General features: G+C 38.4%; 1 protein-coding gene across 5 annotated transcripts in view; it reads right to left on the bottom strand.

Annotated features, from left to right (window-relative positions):
- The window catches only part of DLG2 (discs large MAGUK scaffold protein 2), a 973962-nt gene that overhangs the window by 40053 nt on the left and 912015 nt on the right, over positions 1 to 21894 (bottom strand). For all 5 annotated transcript variants that reach the window (XM_041483662.1, XM_041483665.1, XM_041483666.1 and 2 more), the window contains one exon: positions 6402 to 6578. In XM_041483662.1, coding sequence (XP_041339596.1) covers positions 6402 to 6578 — 177 coding nt within the window. The remainder of the gene's footprint in view (positions 1 to 6401; positions 6579 to 21894) is intronic.

Genomic DNA, 21894 nt, shown 5'->3' on the forward strand with positions numbered 1-21894 from the left:
CCTTCGGTGTTCCCTCACTAGTAAGTTCAAGATTTGAGTTCTTTAGGATACTGTTCTCTTCTTACTCTTCTGAGGAACTTATTAATGGGATGCAACACTCACTACACTGCAATGCCTGTCTGCTTTTGTGTGTCTGGACACGCATAGCTGTTGAAAAAGGGCTAGTGGGATTTCTCAAAATGAAACTTTCAGTATTTCATAAATGCTGCAAACAAGAACAAAACCAAGTATAACTCAACAAGACATGAACCATGATCACACAGTGCTGGACCCCTGGGAGTCTTGTCAGTGCTTTCCTAAAAGCACTAATCAGTCTTCACAGTGTTGAGATAGAATATCAAGTGAGAAATGCTTTAATCTTCAATAACAGATGATGTAGAACACAGATGCAAATTGCAAACTTGTTTCTACAATGAGTGGTAACAGTAGCCTAATTTGCACATATTTGGCACTGAGGTATTTTGCAGGATGAAAGTTGTTTCCAAATCCAGCATGAGTACTGTAGTGAGGAATTAGGAAATACAAGAAAGCAATGTAAAATGGATACTTGAAAAACCTCGCTATGTCTCTTGTCTTGCTTCACCATTTCCAGGTCACCTGCACTATCTTCGTTTGCCAGCCTATCAAGTGAAAGATAAGTGAAAATATGCATGCACCATTTATAATTCAAATATGTGGTCTCAGTTCATAGCTTTTTATTGCTTCCATCCTCTGTGAGATGTGAGATCTGAGCTTACCAAGAGATCCCCATTCTCAAAGTTATTTTGGAGCATTCCTGAAGTGGCATTTTTGCACCGAACATGCATTTTTCAGTAGGAGGGAATGTGCTCTGGTTCAGCTCTCCATCTGCAGTGGCTTGCTTATAGAAAACAGCTCAGCATCTGGTCAATATTTATGAAAAGGAGACCTAATGTCATTAGGAAGTGACTTCTCATAAAATTGTAGCACAACCTTATTCTGTTTAAAAGCTAACAGCTGTTTTCCATCAGCACAGAAGTTTCACTTCATTGCAAGAGCACAGGAAGAAGTTTACACTTACATGTACATACAAATTTCATTCCATATTAAATTTTCCCAATTGGATTACTGAGTATAGACAGACAAATTATCTTAGACAAAGCTTAGCTGATGTTAAAAAGTTTTATCATCTAAGGATTAAAATGTTAAGCGTAATTTAGAAAGGTGGATGATTTATAGGAAACCATTAAAAATAAAAATCATTTGAGTGAATAAACATGCCCTTCTGCCAAGCTGAGCAGAACAACAAATTTAAGTTGGCTTTTCACCCACAGGGACTTCTGTGCTGGGAAAACCTCTTGTTTCTTGTCCTTAAATGCTTGCAAAACATTGGGCTTGATGTACTTCCCCCCCCCCCCCACTTTGCTCTGACAGGAGAGTATGGCTACACGTACTTGTGGGGAGAATGCTGTCTCTGTGAGAACACAAGTATCAGGCTGCTATTATTACAGCTGGTAATGACAGAGATACAAGTTGCATAACATTTGGCAGTCAGATGTACCTAAACTACCTGAAAGTGGGTATCTTAGCATGATGTCCAGTCTGACAGCAGTTTTGTGACTGCACATCTGAAGGACAACAGAAAGATTAGATTATTTCAGTGTTTTAAGGCCAAATCCTTGTTGGCTGCAGAGGGAGCAGTAGTAAAAGTGGTGAGAATTCATGCTCAGCCATTCTGGGGCAATCTGTGTGACATCCCAGGCTGCATTCCAGACCCACAGACTCGAGTCAAGCAGATATACACACACACCACAGAAAATACCGAGGCTTGACATTCATGAGGTGGGAGGTTGCTATTGTGGAGGGCTTGCAATGTAGGAGCTTGTCCCTGTGCAGAGACTCAGCAAGGAAAAAGTGAAAAGAACTGGAGGTGTAAAATCAATGCTACAGCAAATTAAAACCTATTTACTATTGAATCAGTGCATCTGTCTAGGAATGAAATACAGTCTTATGTATGCATATTGGTTTAATGCATTTTTAAAATTCCTTTTAACTAATGTGTTTCCATAGGGAAGGAATCATGGACATGGACTGCTCAGCTTGCTGCTGCTCTTTTATAGGAAGCTGATTTTTTATTTTAAATGGATAATATGAAGGGAAATGAGGCAAATAAAAATTCTCATGATCAAAAGCACAGATATGTGGAAACTCTAATCTAAATCAATCAATCTATCTATCTATCCAAATGTAAAAAAAAATGCAGTGTAAATCTAATTCTGTTGGTCATTCTAGTATAAATAGCAATTTTGGATGATAAGGGAGCACTTCACACATGTAGCCATAGTGCCCAGGCAATACTGCAGGCTGCCTGAGACATTGGTACAGGGCTGGTGGTTATGTCCCCTCACCTTGGAGACTCTGCCTGACAGAATTGTGCTGTCACCTTGAACATAGCTTGGATACATCTTTTGGGCAGATATGAAACCAGTAGAAATTTGGCCTGAAATGTTGATTAATTAACACTATATAATAACTATCTGTTGATGGTTAAACCACAACTGAAGTGGTTTGCAGCCTCTCATGCTGAAGTCCTGTGCTTCCCAACACCAACATGATGTAATACCACAACTGTGTATCACTGTGTTTGGTTTCTACCCAGCTAGCTATGCAGTCCTGTGGTGGAGAACAACAGCTATAGTCAGACAATAAATACACACTGACAAATGAACAAAATGTTGCTTCCAGGTGTAGAACTGGTTGCAATTATATTTAAGAACTACAGTATACTTAGGATTTAATTTTCTTTAATCTCCACAGAGGTCATTGGCTCACTGCTCCATGAGATTTAGTCCTTGCATGTATCAGTGGAGAAACTTGGGGCCACCCTCGCTTCTTTGGGCTGCTTCTTTCAGTAACACACCTCCAGCTGCAGTGCTGCTCTCTAAAACTCTCTCTTAAAGCCTGACTGGCTATTTAACTATAAACAAGGCAACAAATCCACATGTTGGGAGAAGCACTGAAATCTAATGACAAAAAAGCTTTCAAACTCTATTAAATCATTAAGAGGTAATGCATCCAAAAACCTGGAGAGGCTAATGAGTGGCAGCTCCCCTATAATTCTAAATTATGATTTTTTTTGCTGGTATAGCACATAAGTCATAGAGGAGAAGAAGAGTAAGGAGTCTTGATTAATCATTCCCAATTTCTCTAATCAGCTCATGCTAAAATATCATTGTATGATAGAGGCTCTTCTGTAAAATAATAAAAGACCTAATGAGTGGCAGCTCCCCTATAATTCTAAATTATGATTTTTTTTTGCTGGTATAGCACATAAGTCATAGAGGAGAAGAAGAGTAAGGAGTCTTGATTAATCATTCCCAGTTTCTCTAATCAGCTCATGCTAAAATGTCATTGCATGATAGAGGCTCTTCTGTAAAAAAATAAAAGACCTAAACACATGGAAAGCAATTACAGCAATTACCATTACACAGCATCTCAGAGAAGAAATATGTCTGTTTATATACATATATATTTATACACACATCTAGACAGACATATATTTGTATACATATATATATGTACACACATATATTATATATATAAAATTGAAATGCTATTATATATATATAATTTTATATATATAAAATTTCAGAGTTATTCCATAATGATTTAACTTATGGGAAATGTAGGAATTGTATCTTAGCTATTGCTGGACAGAAGTCAAGGGAAGTAGAAGTAAAATAGAAGTAAAGCAGACAGCTAAAAGACTCAACCTGGTACTAATAATTCCTGGATCTGTATAGCCTCTCACTGACCCAAAATGCAAAATATAATATTACCACAGGATAGCATTCCACAAGCAGAAAAAGGAATCTAAAAACAAAAGAAAACCCTTCCAAGTATAATCCCCCACAGCCCCCAAGACCCTAAAAAAACCCCAGAAATAAATTGCAGATTGAAAAATATAGGACAAATATAAAATTCTTCAATTTACAACATCATGGCAAATTTAGCTTGCAGGACAAGCCCAACCAACAGCTACAGATGTTCTTACCTTCCTACCTACCTTCCTTCCTTCCTTCCCTAGATATAACATATGCTGTATTATATACAAAGCATTCCTTATAGAAATGGTCCCATATAAAGAGAGGCACGGCATCCTGGAGCCAACACCTTAAATGAGAATTTCCATACTGTAGCTGCCTATATTTGGTCAAATGAATTCCAGGAGTACTCTGTTTTAGATTAAGCCTCTTACAGTCAATAACCCACACCTGCAGAGGAAATTGAACTCTGAATTAGCACAATCTGGTGAGTATGATTAGCTTTACTCTCTGTAACTCAGCCCTGTGTGCACTGATTGCTCATCCTCCCCTTGGGTGGTGTAAATGACCACAGAAGATGCAGGCAAGAGCAATCACTCTCAGACACTGAGGAATCATCCAGAACCCACAGAAAGGAAACAGTCCTCACTTTTCAGTGCATTGGAAAAAAATATTGTACAATTGAAACCTTTTATAAAATAACAGCAACCTCCTCCCACTCCAGCTCAGGTGTATCGTTGCATTCATGCAGACAGAAAATCAGATGCCATTGATTTTTCCAGGCCATTCAGCTTCACTAGTGAAGAATAAGGATGACAAGTGGAGAGCATGGTAACTGTACCTGAATCTTTTAAAATTCAAGACTCTTATTTTTAGCTTTTAACCACCCTATTTTCATATAGTATTTTTTTTTAATTCTGTTTTCTCCCAGTGTTTCCTAAGCCACATCTTATTCCTAGGCTCTCTTATATGTCTGACCTTGACTAGAGAACCTCTATCTTTTGTCCTTGAAAACACCATTGTGTGGGTAACCCAATAAGCATTAGGCAAACACCACCTTTCTACTTTACAGGATATACAATTCCACATCTTAAGTAGCTTTGTCCTTTTTTCCTCTGTAGTTGTTTTAATATGTATGACAGCTTTTTGCACCTTTTCATAGTAGGCACCACACAGGAGCGAGCTTTGTGCACTTACTTACCACAGCATTAAATAAACTCTTCTCTCTTCCCATGTGTGATCCAATCATGTAATTTCAGCAATATTTACTGTAGCAATGAATAGCAGGCAAGTATTCCTTTTTCAATATCTAGAGACTAAGTCTGGTTAATGGGCACATTTTCCATTTTGAAACTTACAACCTCACCTTACAACCTAACCTTTTATTTCTGTCTATTACACAAATGGCAAAATGGCTCTTAGCTGAAAAACCAGGTGTGGATGCTATTCAAACATGATCATTAGAGAAAGTAATGTTTTTTCAGGGCTCATGTCAACAAGGTATTTGATGGCCTTTTAGTTTACTTTTACACGATTTAGAACAATGAGCACCATGAGCTCTATTAGTACCTTGGCCAATTCTCTTGAAACCGCAGCAGATGCTCAAGGGAGCACCAAGCATCCCATTTTCCCTCTATAAAAAAATGGCCATATTCATTTTTACACTAGTGCTAAAGCTGAAATAGCTAGGAATAAAAAGTTTATACTCAGTATGACGGCATTGCTGCAAAAGAAAAATGTAATATGTTTTGATGGATTTAATTTTCCTCCTACCCTTTCAGTTCTTGACCTTTTTATATCAACTATCAACAGAGCCAGGAGGTAATACTGGTTTGTGTGCTAGTTCTGATACTATCAGAGACTTGTGGCCAATTTTACAAAAGCATCTAGGCAGAATAAACAATACAAACAACAGGGGAGATTCAGATATCTGTTCTCACTCCGACAGTCACCACGAATCCATCACAGACACAAAAGATTCAGATTTAGTTTGGATAGAAGATGAAAGTGCCTTCATTTACATTATATGAAAAATTTACTGTGGTATTGATTATCCATCAGTTTCCAGGCAGGCAGAGATTAAATTAACAGATTTTGAAGCCAAAGATGACCATGATATAATTTAGCACCATATTTTACATCACACAGGCTGAGAAGTTTAATGCTATTACATTCTCAAAAGAAAGACATACAGTCTTGATTTGAAAATGTCAAGCCATTCATTACATCCTTCAGCAGTTTGTTGCAATGGCTAATCACCCTGACATTAAAACGTGCTCCACTTCAAATTGAGAGCAAATTCCCAGACTCAGGTTCTGGTTATTCCTTTTTTTTTGCTGAAGCTCTTTAGTAGATGGTGATTTCTTCTTTTCCCCTTTCTTTATGAAGTCACTAGTAACTGAGTCACCTTCTGAGTTTCTTTTCAGTACAGTTATAAACAGCCTTAATGCTTTAAATCTTACAGCAAAAACTGTGTCCTCTAACTCTTGAAATACCTGTGGGATTTTCCTTTACTGCCCCCAGTTTTTCAGTAGATTGATGCACCCCATCTTTGCAAAAAACCCAAAAGAAATACTTTAAGATAACTGCCAAGGGCAAGAAGGAGGAGGCAGCACTCACCTCCTCTTGCTGGGTATAACTCCCATCTCCTCACTGTCCCCCTCCAGAGTGACCCTCCTCGCCTGCCACCATTCATCATCTGAGGCGTTGATGACGTGAAGGATGTCTCCATACTTGAAACTCAGTCCTTGGCTTGGGAGGCCACTGTCTTTGCTCTTGTCATAGTCAAACATGGCTCTGGGAAAGGAAACAAAGATATGAAGGCAGGTTATTATATCAGTCTGGCTACGTGTACTTCTGAACAATTAATCGATTAATTGTATTTTATGTCACAGGTAACCTTTTCCAAGGGGAAAGGTCCTACTTAGAGGAAAACTCTTTCCACTGTGAAGTTACTTTTTACAGAAGCCTTTTCCTTTTTTTTTTTTTTTTTTTTTTTTCTTCCTGTAAGAGAAAGCAACTGGCAAAATCCAATACCAATTTTCAGCCTATGCCTTCCAGTCCTATGCCTGGCACCTACATCAGGGTAGGTGCATCCCTTTTTCTGAAAGTAAGACCCTCTACATGAATCCTAGCAAGTGCAGGTCACTCATTGGAGCTACCTAGCTAAAAATCCAGATCTTGGTTTCTTACACAGAAAAATACTTGGGAATATTTTCCACATGTAAAATATTGTTTAAAGATCATACCTGTCAAGAACTGATGTTTATTTCCTATAGGGAAAATAATATGATCATAATCCTGGCTGCAGAAATGTTACATCAATTAAATCCCAAGAAGTGTCTAATAATTCCTACTCTTTCATTGTCAGAAAGAAAGCCATGGCAATCTTTTTCACTGGTAAACACTTCTGTAAGAAGGATTTGATGTAATTAATTGCTGTGCATTCTAGTGTAATTGCAAAAAGTGACTGTAGCAGTTTTATGGGTAGATATAAACCACTCAAAGCTACTTCTCGTAAGGTGGAGAACTTTAAAATAATTTATCAAAATTGTGACTGCACAAGCAAAATAATTTAAAGCTTTCATATCCACCAATTGTGCATGGCAAATCTGGTTCAGGAGGAGGAAAAATGCTACTTGAAATATGTCTTCTTTTAAAGAGTTTAAAGTCTTGTACTAACATCTTCAGAAATGCTCAGATAATTCCCTTCTCTGAGGACGAAGACTGCTCAATTTTACATAATCCATAAGCTCACTTATGCTTGTTCCTTTTTTGGTAAATGTTCTTGGAATGCAAGTACCATTTGGAAAAATTTAATGGCTTAGCAGTGGAAAAGTTATTTTAAAAACCTGACTATCTTATTAAATATTTACATTCATAAAGGACTCTTAGTGGTACTAGGTCATGTGTTGCTTCTCAAGTACAGCCTCCTGTGAGGACATCTGATGAAGAAGCTCATAAATCCAGAAGCAGTTAAGTGTCATTAGACACCTCTTCTTAACCAACAGATGACACCAGATCCCTGGATGATGGCAGTGAATATACAAACAGGCACACAACACATCATCCTGTGGGCACTGCCCTTGGCAGCAGGCAGCAGCCAGAGTTTCACCACCGTATTGAACAGTCTTAAAAATTCACTGATTAATTGTGCACCTTGCCATGGAAGCTGTTCAACAGCTCAAAACCCCTAACCAGACAGTTGGCCATGCTGGATGCTGGGCAGACATCATACAATCCTGATTCCAGGCATAATTAAGTCACTCAAAACAAGGGGCAATATCTTCTGTTACAGAGAATAAGCAAGGTTCTCACATCCCTGATGCAAAACATTTCCTGATGGGAATGCCAAACTGGAAATTCTCCATATTCAGCAAGGTTGTCTTTCAAAAGTTAAGGAGGAGAAAGTAGACAATATTCTTTGTCCTTGAACAGACATTGCACCTCAGAGCCCACATATTGACTTAAAACGAGTCTGTCATCATGCTGGCTGATGTTAACGATGAATGCAGATGGCAATGTTTGCCACTGACTTGCTTTGATTGGAGTAATCATGTGCATTGCTAATTAAAATAAGATTACAGATCTCAGACAAGAGAGTTTTTGAGCACACTTTTCATTGAATGAAAGATTTTGTGGCTGATGCTCTGCAGATGTTGATTACTCCATTAGCAAATGAAAATGGCATGAGAGCTGACTTCAGTGATCTTTCCTAAACATTTCAAATTAAGAGCCAGATCTTGGTAACAGCTGTACTTGAGCTTACACCTTTGATAACATTTCTGGCTCTGTAAAACATACTTTTGCTGGTTGGCTGTTGGCCCAGCTATAAAGTACGTGGAGATCTTTACTCCAGGCATTGTTGACTACTTTGGGCTATAGAGAGACCTGGGCACACTCATCTCCACCACCTCAGGCTGCAAGGGCAGCTTGGATTGCAAAATCTAGTTCCTGTAAGAGACTGACATGTCATTTCTAATTTTCTACCTGATGAACACCACACAGTTCTGTTTGTGCTTGGTTTTGAAGATGTATATAAAAATAACACCTCTGCATCTGTTGAGTGTCAGTTGAAGTGACACAAAATGAATGCAGCCAGACCTCTTGTTTGGTAAAGGAACTGGGTAGAACAGACAGAAAAAGATGCCTTTTTTTCTTTGCCCTTTCATGTTTTTCGACAACGACATCCAAGTTTTACAGGACACCATCTGCAAGCACTGAAACTTTCATCAGAGTCAAGGTGAGCTCTCAGCAAAGCCTAGTTGTTTAGTGCAAGCTTCTTCACCAGGATAACACACTAAGGGGTATGTTAGACACCTTAGACAGGTTCTGCCACACCAGGGAGAATACCAGAAGAAAAGTTAAAAAATAGTAGCACCTTTGCTGAATACTATGAGTTGAGAGGAGAACATAAGCAACACGGTCCAACAAGAAACCCACCCTTGCACAGAGCACCTAACAGCCCTCTCTGAGAGATGAGCACCGTCATTTCAGCTAGGGAAGGATCAGCAAGTATCAGGACCAGACAAGTACTCTTCCAAAATGAGATGTTTAATAGAAACAGGGTTATTCAAATCATCCAGAGGGTCTAAACCAAGAAGACATGTCACAGTGCTGCTCTCTGTCTCTATGATGAATTAGAGGTATCTCCCCAAAACACAAATACAATATTGCAAATAGTGGAGGGGCTGCTCAGCAGAGCAAGTGAGCTTTCTGAACTTGCTAATATGACTATATGATTTCATCTGGCTGAGGCTGCTTATTCATGGGTTGCTTGGGCAGTTCTTCACAGCACTGAGCTGTAAATAATTTTTAGTGTCTTTTACTGCAGTATTAAAGAATAATAATCTCAATAACCTTACAACATTTTAGTGACATTTATCTAACAGTCTTGAACACAGTTTCTTTTTTTTTTCTTCACAACTTATAAAAGTGCATCTTAACACACTGTTCTTTCAGGTGTTTTATATGCTCAGTTAGCTGCTTGCAGCCACTGTTAAGCCTTTTTTTTGCATACTGTAGGACAAAACCAAGAGCTTTCTCTGTGTCAGTAAAGCTTTATTTCCAAGTCAGATGACTTGGTCTACTTTTGAACTGGGGTAGTCAATATTTTATAATAAAGAAAATCAGTTTGAATTATTTAACTTCCACTTTAGAGCTGTCACCAACGTTGTGATCACACAAGAATCAGAAAACTTCGTTCAGTATCTTCTAGACAGTGCATTTCACAAACAGGACCCTGGGTTACACAGGATACAGAATGCATTTTGAAGTTACAAATACACTAAATCCAGTGACTACTACGAGATGTGGATAAAATACTGGAATAGGGAACAGAGCTTGCTACTTTACTAACCATTTAAAAGATGTGGTGAAATAATGATTTGGTCAGCTTAATTCCCTTATTAGGAAAACAGCAACAGGAATTGGTGTGATTATCAAAAGCATAAGGTATATGCACCAAAGTTCCATTAACCCTTTAACTTTTTTCTCAGTTCTTAGTTCTTGCTTTAATTAAAGGAAAACTGTTTAATATCTTGAAAGTGAAAAGTGTTATTCAAATGCCAAGTACTGCCATGAAAGGCTTGGTGAAAGCCTCATGCTTATAGAAAATAAAGTCCTGAGAAGTGAAGCAGGAGGTGCAAACATTTAGAAGAAGATGGCTATCACGAATATTTAGGAATATGTGAGGCTTGCTTCCCTGATGTTATTCCAGACCTCAGAAGTGATCATTACACTAGACTATTCCCAGCAGCAATTTGGACAGAACCTAACAGGTTTTATTTTTGTGCTTGGGTGCTTCTTAATCATTTTTAGGCAGCCACATCACCGTAAAACATGAGACAGGCATTTCACAGCAGCATTCAAATTCATGGCTCAAAAATGGTTTGAAATTAAAATACTGACTTCACCAAGCTGTAATATACTGCCTAACATGCAGTGAGGTGTCTACATGGCATGAAGGCCACCAGAATTGAGGTATCTTTTTTTTTCTTCCACTTAGCATAAATACTTCATTATTTGTGGCATTTTCAAAAGCTAAGCTGCCTTGTGCAGTAAATTTCTATTCCTAATGACACCTATTCTGGCAGCTAGAGTAATAAATGTTTGGCAAAGAAAATATATTAGCTGTAGCAAAATAGAAAATAAATTCCTAGTCCAATCCCATATATTACAACCTATTGACATCCATGATGTTATATTGTTACCAGCAGTTGTAACATGAAAAAATAGGGTACAGAAAGACTAAGTGATCTTGCTAAGCCCTTAGCAGAAAATGGAATTTAACAGAGAAACCTCTTAGATTCCTCAGCTAATGCTGTAAACACCACTATTAGTAGTCTTCACAATCTTCCTGACAAAGCAAGGGATATATCTGCATTTACAACACAGGGATATATTTTACTGAATGCTTCTATATGTTCAGTGCAAAACCCCAAAATCTTCCACTCCTGTATCAATGGCCAGTATTTTTATATAGTTCAGGTGCTGCGTGGCAGCTTTATTTGCATCTCTGAAATTACTTGCTTCTTCTTCTTCTTCTGGCACAGATGGGAGTTTGCACATAAATTTACAGACTGCTCTTTGCTATTCACTTGATTATGAAACGACAACAACATTTAGCAAGAGAGATTTTCAGCTGCTGTAAATAGTCCTAAACTCTCCTGTGATCTGCCAGCATATCTGCATATGCACCACTAAAGGATATTTCTCGCTTCTTTGAAAATTTATTGAACAGCGATTCTCAGATATCAGATTTTATAGCATCATCCTAAGGGAGATATATGTTATTCTCCTCATTCACCACATCTATCCTACCCTCTGCCCTATTTTTTTTTTTTTTTTTTACACAGATGGGGAAATCCAGTGCAGAGCTGTTTAATAATTTTCCTGGTTTTAGACAGTAACTGGCACCATAGTCAGAATCAGACCCCAAGCTTCATAGCTGTCTTTTCTGCACTCAGTAATAAATGTATTTCCACCCACTTGCAGGCTCAGCTTGAAGAAAAAATTAGAAGAAGATGAAAGAAACGCTAATGTAATTCATTGCTATAGCTACAACAGAGAGCACAGCAGCTCTCTGATGGAAGCAGCCATTGCAAGGCAATTAAGATACTATTAAAAGGTTAAATTTTCACATACTGGCAAGCCAATAAAGACTTTCAACTTCTCCTCCCAGCTCTGTTTCCATCTGGAGAAGCTGAACTGGTGAATCCTATGTGTAGAGCATACAAAAATGGTTCCTCCCTCCTTGGGAGGCTTGGGAAGCTCTGAGATGCTGCTTGCTGAGACTGGAGGCTGCTGCAATAGACCCTGTGCAAAAGGTGATTCTGTCATACATTGTCACCTCTGCTGAGAGAGTGGAAGGGGGTACTGTTGGGAAGAACAGCTTTTATTAGGAGTATACTACAACAATGTAGTTTTAACAAAATATCTCTGAATGTTTGACCTGTCACTTATAAATACCATGATTCCTGCTTTTTCCTTTTCTTTGCCTTATTTTTCCTTTACTTCTTTTACTTTCATTCTGCTCCCCCCCCACCCTTAATTTTGTTTTTTTTTTGCTTTCTTCTTCTTTTTTTTTTTTCCCCCATCTTAATGATGTTGTGACTCTTCATGAAACCCATCCCCTCAGCCTTGTCAGGCTGAGAGGGACAGCATTGGCTGTAAGTGTTACCAAAATCAGTCATGACAGGGCAGCAGTAGAACAGGGCTGCCAGGTTCCCTTTGGAAGTTAGCACTGATCAATACCAGCAACAGTTTGGATGCACGTAAGGTGGACAGTGTCACCATGATATTTTCTGAAAAATCCTCTTTGCCAGGATTTCTGCTCCTGGGAAGCTGAGAAGCCTCAGAGAGGAAGGAAAACAATAATTATCTGATTGCTTCTCTCTGTTTTGCTGCTTTGGAATGTGGCCTGGAGTTTGCTTACCAACTGGTCATTGTTTGATTGGTTTCACATGGATTGTTTTAACTTCATGACCAATCACAGTCCAGCTGTGTCAGGACTCTGGAAGGAGTCTCAGGTTTTTATTAAACATTCTTGTTAAGCCTTCTGTCTGTATCCTTTCTCTATCTTTAGTATAGTTTTAGTATAGCATTCTTTTAATATAATATATAGTAATATAATAAATTAGCCTTCTAAGAACATGGAGTCAGATTAATCTCTCACATCATCCTAGGGACCCCTGCAAACTCAACAGACAGGAGTAGGAGTGCTGTGTCCAGCTGTGGGCACTCCAGCAGAAGGACACAGACCTGCTGGAGTGACTCCAGAGGAGGCCACAAAGATAATCAGAGACCTGGGGCACCTCTGCTATGAGGCTGAGGGAATTGTGCTTTTTCAGCCAGGAGAAGGCTCCAAGGAGACTATTAGGATCTTCCACCACCTTAGAGTCTACAAGTAAGCTGGAGAGGGACTTTCTACAAGGGCATGTAGTAAAAGGATAAGGAGAAATGCCTGTAATTTAGTAAGAAGGTAGGTTTAGGCACTGAGCCATGGGGCATGCTCCCAGTCAATGTGCAGTTCAGGGTGTTAGCATAGCTGCTCCTAAGGCACCTCCACTGTAGCAAATCCCATTCCGCATTTGCATCCAAGCCTTTTCGATTTGCTATCACATTACTTTACTTCATTCAGCAATTTCTCCATTCAGTCCTAGTAATTCCTAATCCTTTTCCTCCTAGTGAGAATTTGGCAGAGAGTTATGTCAAGGATCTCAATGAAAAAGAGGATTGGAGACAGCAGCAATTAGTTCCAGAAAAATTTCACGAAGAAGAGGGATATATTTTCTTTATGATGTTTATCAGGAAAGAGGACTGCCATTTGTCCTTGGGGAATATTCTGCTCATTTTGGAGATCCAAGCATGATGCTTAATGTCAGCTCTTATGAGCCAATCTCTATGTTGCCGACGGGCTTTTTTTTCAGTTTTTAACAAGGCTCATATTCTGTGCAGGAAATGGGTTCTGCAAAATTGTACAGAAACATGTAAATCAACATTTTCAGAAGTATCAAACCAACATGCTGCACATTCATGGCCTTGCTACAGAACAGCATACAACGTACTATGTTAGAGGCAAAATATCTCACAGTAGGCAAGGACTGACACTTCAGTCTTTCAGCTGTGGACATGGACAGAACTAATATTACTCCCAGGTTTGCCTGGCTTTAACCCCTTCCAGCAGGAATTGTTAGGTGGCTTGAGAAAGTGAAATTCCTTCATGCTTTCTCTTGTGCCAGCACAAGGGAAATTCCTTTCAAGGAACATATTTTTTGTTTCTTTGGCATTTTAACAGGGCATAAAAGACTCAAACAGAATCTCCCTTCTTCCTGCAAACATCTGAAACCAAGCTGTGAGCATATGCTCACCTTGCCATAATTTACTGACTAGGAAAATCTGGCAGCCAGTTTCATCTGTGGTAAACAGAAGCTTTTAAATACATTTGCACTGGACTCAATGTAGTCCAGATCCTCAGCTTTGAGGTTTGCTTTAAAATGGGGAGATTGCCCTGGGTTTGAACAGCTTAACTTTAGCCTTAGGCAGTTTGATAAACTCCAGAGGAGATCTGTAGTTGATTCTGGAAGGCTTCTTCAGCACCCTTGAGTTTGTGGCTGAAATTTCACAATAAACCCGTAAACTTGTGCATGAGATGCAGATTTCACAGCAAACTCAAAACTTATGCCAGGTTTGTACTTAGCTGTTTCTTCTAAAGAAATGAGATAATTTTTGACTGATCTTGGCCTGTGCATTATGCACCAAAATGATATGAAATCTGTTTTATGATTTGGTTTGATTTTTTTTCCTCCCCATGCAGACTAAGTGAAGCTGCTGCTTGACTGCATCTCTGGTTTCTCTCTGAGGCATCAAGTGCAGTTTCTCAACAAAGATTTTTGTGTTGTGACATTTAAGATTATCCATAAATTTCCAGAAAGGAAACGTGACTGAATGCCGAATCAGGGATACTCTAAACTACTAGGTAATTCACCAGAAATTGCAACCTGTGGGTTGCATGGATTGACACAGGAGCCAAAAAGTCATTCTCTTTCATAGTAAATTATTTGCTGTCTGAGAATATTAATTTAGGGATATTTTTCCATAGAGAAAATAAAATAAAATAAAATAAAACATAAAATAAAACCATGTATTTCTTTCAAAGACAATGAAACAAAGGGAAAATTATGACTCTGTTAGCACAGCCTGTAGCTACCCTACCCCCATACCTCCCTGCATGCAAGTGTGTCTTTCTACCACTAGGGAATAACACTGCAACAAAGCACAAGATTTAGATATTTTTTAGTAATTGGTCTGCAGTAGTTCTAAGTTCACTGTTGCAAGTGAACTCGAAGATCTGCTTTGGGTAGTTGGGTTTTTTAATGCAGTTTTCTCAGATACCCTGTAGCTTGCAATTGCTTTCTCTTAGACCTAATCATGACCTGAGTCTGTTGGCTGTTTTTAAAATTCCATTGTGGCCAGGCTGTCCACAGAATTCATTGTGCTTCCACTGGTTTGTAATCAAAAGGAAATTTTCAGCACACACAAAAAGAACCCCCATGGTAACATAATTATTTCTACCAGCCAGATATATGATGGTTTCTTTTTTTTTTGGACAAGGATATTAGACATCTGCAGAACTTCAGTAAGACAAAACCTTCCTATGAAAAAATGATCCACATTTTTGATTTGTAAGATTTGAACATAATGATGACAGAAAGACTTGTAAGAGATGGACTAAGCACAATGCCTCTACTACTAGAAAATGTCCCACCAGCCAAAATTCAGACAATTTTGTCAGCAAAATGGATAATTTTTTTTTCTTTTCTCCCAAGGCATAAACATTGGAGCCTTGCCAGTCTGAATATTCTGACTTACTTCTGTTGTAAGAGGTGAGGAACTCTACAGACTTTCCTATCGTGGAGGTGATTATTACATAATGAATCATAATATATCATAATAATTTGTTAATATCATAATAAATCCATTTATACACTCCAGCCTTTAGAAACTGCTATTGGAAAAAGATTGTTCTCTAGCTGTGTAAAAGTGTAGACAAGCAAAACTCAGAGAAAGTATTAATGAGTATTAATGACATTGGCTGCTCTGAGGAGAGAGGACATTATGGAAAGAAGAGTCAAGATATTTGTTTGCAACAGCTCTTTCTCACTAATGGTTTCTGCTTGGCCTTGAATGCTGTCCTTTGACAGTGAAAGAGTCACAATTTGGATTTCCATTGTTATTGTGTTGACTGAGTAGGTTCTGCTGAGATAATGAGAAGCCCCATTCTGTAGAAGCCCCTATACTGTAGAAAACCATTGGAAATTATTATGGAAATTAATTATTATGGAAATTAATTATCCTGGAAATTAATTATCCTGCCTAATGTGGAGAAATTTACTAAATCCATAAACTCTGGTGAATGCAACTGCTTGAGAATTCATGAGAACCTTTCATGTCTAGGTCAAAACTTGAGGAACTCATTAAGAGTTTAATCAATCAGCAGGAGGAGGTTGCCTATAGAATGAGTCCTTTCTTTGGGTTTTAGCATAGACTTCAATTGGAAGCAATGCAATTAGTTTCTGGGTTTGACTTTGTCTCTTTTAAAGCATGACTTTTGAAGAAGAGTAATTTTGCAGAAGTCCAAATGCAAGTGAAATCCAAAGATGAGTTTTTATGGTACAAAGGTCAGATGTCTCTACATAACCTCTGCTTCATGAGACCAAACATGAAATCTCTAAAGGTGCCAGATTTTTGAGGTGGAACTCCAGAAAAATCAATACCACAGGCCTGAGCTGAACTCAAGTGAAATTGTCTAAACTGTAATGGAAATAATAGAAAAAGTTTGCCTGGAAGAGCAGCAGCTATGAGATGTCCTATTTGGTCAACCAGTTCTGCGGATTCCTTGAACTCCTATCTGTCAACACTTACCACAAAGAGATTTACTCTGTGAAGTTTTATTCTGTGATTGGGTAGAATGTTTTCTAGTAGATGATATTTTCTACAAATCTCCATCTTGAGTCAAATGAATAATTCAACACCAGTTTTCACTAGTGTATGCTCTTCACAGAAAAAAAGCTTGAAAATAAGATGCCAGAATATTCAAAACCAGAAACAAACAAAAATTAAAAATTGAAATAATGGTCTTTGGTGTCACCTCATCAGTGTCAAAATAATGTGACTGTTACTTCATCTTAATGATTACATTTGCTGGTCTCACTGTGTCTGGTTGTCAATTTTCCTTAGAAATGTACTTTGACTACAAAAGTGCTGATTGACCACCACTACCCAAAACATTTAACAGCAGCAATATCTATTTTAATATTCTTGAAATAAAGCTGCAAGAGGATGACACTAAAATTCTTATTTCTCTCTGTGAAACAATTAATTAGGTTTGTTTTGCCACAACTCCCTGCACAATGCACTGAGCTCCTTGCAATTCCTCATTCACTCCATTTCGTTATCCACACTCTCCTCCCTGGGTGTGCTCAAAAGCAGGATTAAAGGTAACATCAGAAGTTCCTGCATCCCATTTTTGAAGGTAAATTAAGCACATCTGAGACAGGGTTTTGTAGACTTTCAATGAAGATTAGACTTCGATTTGCTAAGTCACTTTGAAAACATTACCCTAAGCAGCTTTAAGATTGACAGAATTTGCCTTTAGCTGCCCTGAGGCTGACAAGAGGAAGGTCTGGTGCAGTAACGGAAGTGCTTTGGTTGCTTGCTCCTGGATGGTGCTAGGAGAAACCAGGGACTAGGATAAGTTCCTGCTGCCATGAATGAAGCTCAGAGCTTTGATGGCATTGTCTATAATGATACTCCTCATTTGTATGTAATTCCTGACTTAAGCAACTGAACTGGGACCTCTCCTTTCATTGTCTTCATTCGAACTGAGTCTTGTGGCAATAAAAAGCCTAAAAACAAATCTTCCAGGAAAACCAGATTGTTCTTTTCCCTTCCCCTGCCATTACAAATTTCTATCTATTCTAGCTTAAGTTTAGCCAGATTTTAAGACATTCCTCTGTCCTGCAGGAAAAAAAAAGAACAACCATGAACCCTTACTTCCACTCAGCAATTAATTTTACATGGGACATATTAATTAAAGGCTGTATTTAAAAGCTTAAGTGTAGGCAAAGTGAAGCTTGCCATCTTTTCAGTCAGGCTCCTAAGCCAAATTTTGAGTAATTTGACCAATTTCAAACAGATTACATGTACTTAGACCTAACTGTGCCACTACATATTCTATGTACTAGAAAATAATTCACAGATGCAGTTGCTTTTCTAATACTCCTCCTAGGTAAATAATTTCGATGAATTTGTTTTAAGGAAATTAACTGCACATTTCAGGATGTAAAACTCAGTTTGGAACATCATAAACCACTACCATTTCCTAAGTCTGAGTCAAATGAATGTGTCAAGCCAGTTAATGTTAGATATGTGTGTGCAGGAAACACAAGACTGAGGCAAAAATGGTAAAAAATCCCAGTTTATGTCTCTGACAGCTATAAATGAACAGTAATCCCTTCACTGGCTTATAGGTATGCTGGCATCTTTCCTCTCTATTTTAAAGACATTGAATAGTGCCCCCTGCAAAAAGGTTTTGTAGCTGGGGAAGTTGTAAAAGAGATTAATTTAGAAGCATGTCTTTGTGTGTCATGTTCACCATGAGCTGATCCAAAAATTTCCTCCTATTATTTTGCTTGCTGGCCTTGCTGAGGTATTTGATGAGGCTTCCTTGAGAGCTGGTCAATGTCAGTGTTTAAGAAACATTTGTGCATTGCCCTCAACAACACACTTTAATTTGTGTTCAGCCCTGAACTGGTCAGTCGTTTGGACTAGATGATCCTTTCAGGCTCTTCCATTCCATTCCATTCCATTCCATTCCATTCCATTCCATTCCATTCCATTCCATTCCATTCCATTCCATTCCATGGAAGAAAAGACTCCAAAAGAACAACAAACCTTGTCCTTAACAAGGAAGATGCATGAGGTCAAGTCTTGTTTCCACTGTAGGAGGCAGGAGCAAATCCCACGCTCCCCATAGAGAAAACACAACAATTTATTTTCTAAAAATACAGTCCTTGATAAATCATATAGGAATAAGGGACTGCATTGGATCACATTCACATTTGCATTATTTGGGGATCAGTTCCTCACCTGTAGAGATGCTCTGAACACGTGACAGAATCTACCAGGGGGATGGTGAGCCTTGGTGCAGGCAGTGCAGGGGTTCTGAAATTTTGGGAGATACTAGCAACCCACCTGGACAAGGTCCTGAGCAACTTGAAGTAATTTTGAAGCTGACCATGTTTTGAGAGGGGGGTTGGACTTGAAACATCAGAATGATCTCCTTCAAACCAAATCACCTACAATCATATCTACAGAAGGACCGAAGTATAAAATATGTTCAGACGCATATTGACCATATTTTTCACTTTTGGGAATATCAAGAATTTTTAATATATATTCTGCATGAAATTATACTTTTGTGTCTGAGAGCATTTTCTGTAGTGGATAAAAATAGTTCACTTTGCGTAGAAGTGCCTTGATGAAGGTGACTGAGGATGGTACAGAGATGTTCAAGCTGTGTGCAATTTCAGGTGATCTTCAGAATCATGCACCAACACTGAAAAAATCTTTTAAGACCACTTTAAGGTGGTTTGGGAACTGTAGTGTGCTGAGTGGCTGAGCCATCCTTGGGCAGTGTAGGCACTCCTGGTACAGACATGGGATTACAGTAGAGAGAGCTTTCTTTTGTTTGTATTTTGAGAAGACAAATTAGGTGCAATGCAGATACTCTTAGAGAAATCTAAACTCCCAGGAGAGTAATGGAGAGAGCTAAGTACCTAAGGGAAAGGAATAATTCTAAGCATTTACATTAGATTAGAAAAATAGGCTGATACAGATGGTGTGAATATTTCTCTAATTCAGTGTCCAGTTTCCTAATGGTAAAATAAGAATACGCAAGACGGTATTGTGAAGTGCTCAGAAAATGTGGTAAAGTGGCCATATTGATGGCTGTGATGGGTAAATTGAACACAGAGAGTGAAATGTTTTTGATTTCAATAGAAGCATCAATTGAAGCTACACATTTTGTCAGAAAAGCCTGATGTATAAATTACACTGTCATTTAGCATTTGCTTATACAAAACCCATGCCATTAAAATGAATTGAGTCTTACAGAATGACAGAATAGGGACCGAAAAGAAGTTCTTTTTTATTATTATTATTCTGACATGCCAGGGAGTTGTGGAAAAACAAACAAGCATGAAAGTGAACAAACAAACGTCTGTGACTGAAGAGATGTTTTTCTTGATGTGTACAAGACTGAAATATTCATCAACAAGTTTTTTTGCCTGGACCAATTCTTATAATTTTTAGCATTTTTAGCCTCATTTACAAGCTGTAGGAACTTCCATTTCACTTCCCTTTTTCACTTCTAACATGGAAACAGCAATGCAATTTAGTGTGTGATTTATTTAGGGGCTGAGCGAGGTTGCTGTCTTTGGAGAAGGTTGTGGCAAACAGCGGGGAGAGATCTGACCATATGTGCCCTGCTCCCTGTAAGTTCCCTAAACATCTGCTGTTAACCTGCACCACAGAAAGGACACTTGTCACAGGAAGGACACTCAGCTAGATGCACTTTTCTTCTGAACCAGAGTAGTTGCAAGAGAAAATTGATGTTACTTTTACAGAGGAGAATAGGTACAGAAGGTGAGAAACTGAAATTGTCTGCATGACTTGCATTAGTGCTGACAGGTAAAAGGATGTGGAAAATGTTCAATGTTTAAAAAACAAATAAAGCAATCCAGTTAGGAAAAAAAATAATCAAACACTAGAAATATCTGTGGGTGACAAATTATGAAAATGGGGCTTAAGGGGAATGGGGTTGAACTCTTCAGTTTGGTGACAGTTTCCCCTGCATGTAGGTGATGACTCTCACCCATCATTCAGCTGGGGAGAGTGATTCCCAGCACCAAGAATGCTGCCCAGACAGCCCACAGACTGCCAGACTTCCCAGGGAGCTGGGGAAACTCATAGAAGTCAGGGAGGGACAATTACTGTGGAGCTGTGGAGTTTCCATGCATGTGTCAGTGTTATATCTAATCAATTTTGACCCTTGTGTCCCTCTATCAAGGGCTGTGTGTGAAGATTAATTAATATTACTTCAGCAACATGAAAGCTGTTATAGCACATGAAGTGCTGGGTTGCAAAACAGAAATAGTGGAAATAGGAGTTTCAAAACACCATTGAAATTAATCTGCCTTAACTCTATAAACTGACCAAAGCACTTGGTTCTCAGTGCGTATTCTTTAAATCACTTTAAGACATAAATATCCAAACATTTTCCCTATGTCCAGCTCTACCGTTTACCACTCTGGCCTTACAGGATCAGCTTCCATTTCTTGTTTAATATATCATCCAACTAGCCGTGCAAATCCTGTATTTTAAATAGTTTTTCTTCTGTCTCTGTCTCACTAACCTAGTATTTCCTGTCAAATGTTAAGCTAAGGAAATATCTGTTTCTCCAGGAAAGTCTGAAATGTTTCTTTTCCACAGCTACAGTGTACCCCTACAGTTCTGTCAGTAAGCTCTGTGAAGTGAACCAAGTTAGTGGACGACTAAAGAGAATGATTTTGTATTGCAATGAATAACTTTCATTTTTTAAAAAATATAAACAAGCAAGTCAGTACAAGGCACAATGTGATGAAATAAAAATGAATTTTAAAACACCTTAAAAATGGACTGTATGGAACTTGATTTATATTCAAAGTGACACAGAATTCACAGAATTCACAGAATCACTAGGTTGGAAGAGACCTTCAAGGTCATCGAGTCCAACCCATGCCCTAACACTTCAACTAAACCATGGCACTGAGTGCCACATCCAGTCCTTTTTTAAACACATCTTATGATCTCAAAACTCTGTATCTTAAAATCCCTTTTTTGAACTTAAGAGCAAGAGCCTCTCGTCTTTCAAAGGGTAGATATAGGCACTATCTTCTTTATCCAAAAGGCCTTTATTAAGCAAAGCCTCATTGCAGCAGGCAACTGCCACTGAGGGAAAATTTTTAAAAAATCTTCCCAGTAGTAGGACTGCTTTTGAAAATCTTTGTAT

This window comes from Pyrgilauda ruficollis, unplaced genomic scaffold (genome assembly GCF_017590135.1).
Source record: "Pyrgilauda ruficollis isolate IOZ18807 unplaced genomic scaffold, ASM1759013v1 scaffold60, whole genome shotgun sequence".
Taxonomy (NCBI): Eukaryota; Metazoa; Chordata; class Aves; order Passeriformes; family Passeridae; genus Pyrgilauda; species Pyrgilauda ruficollis.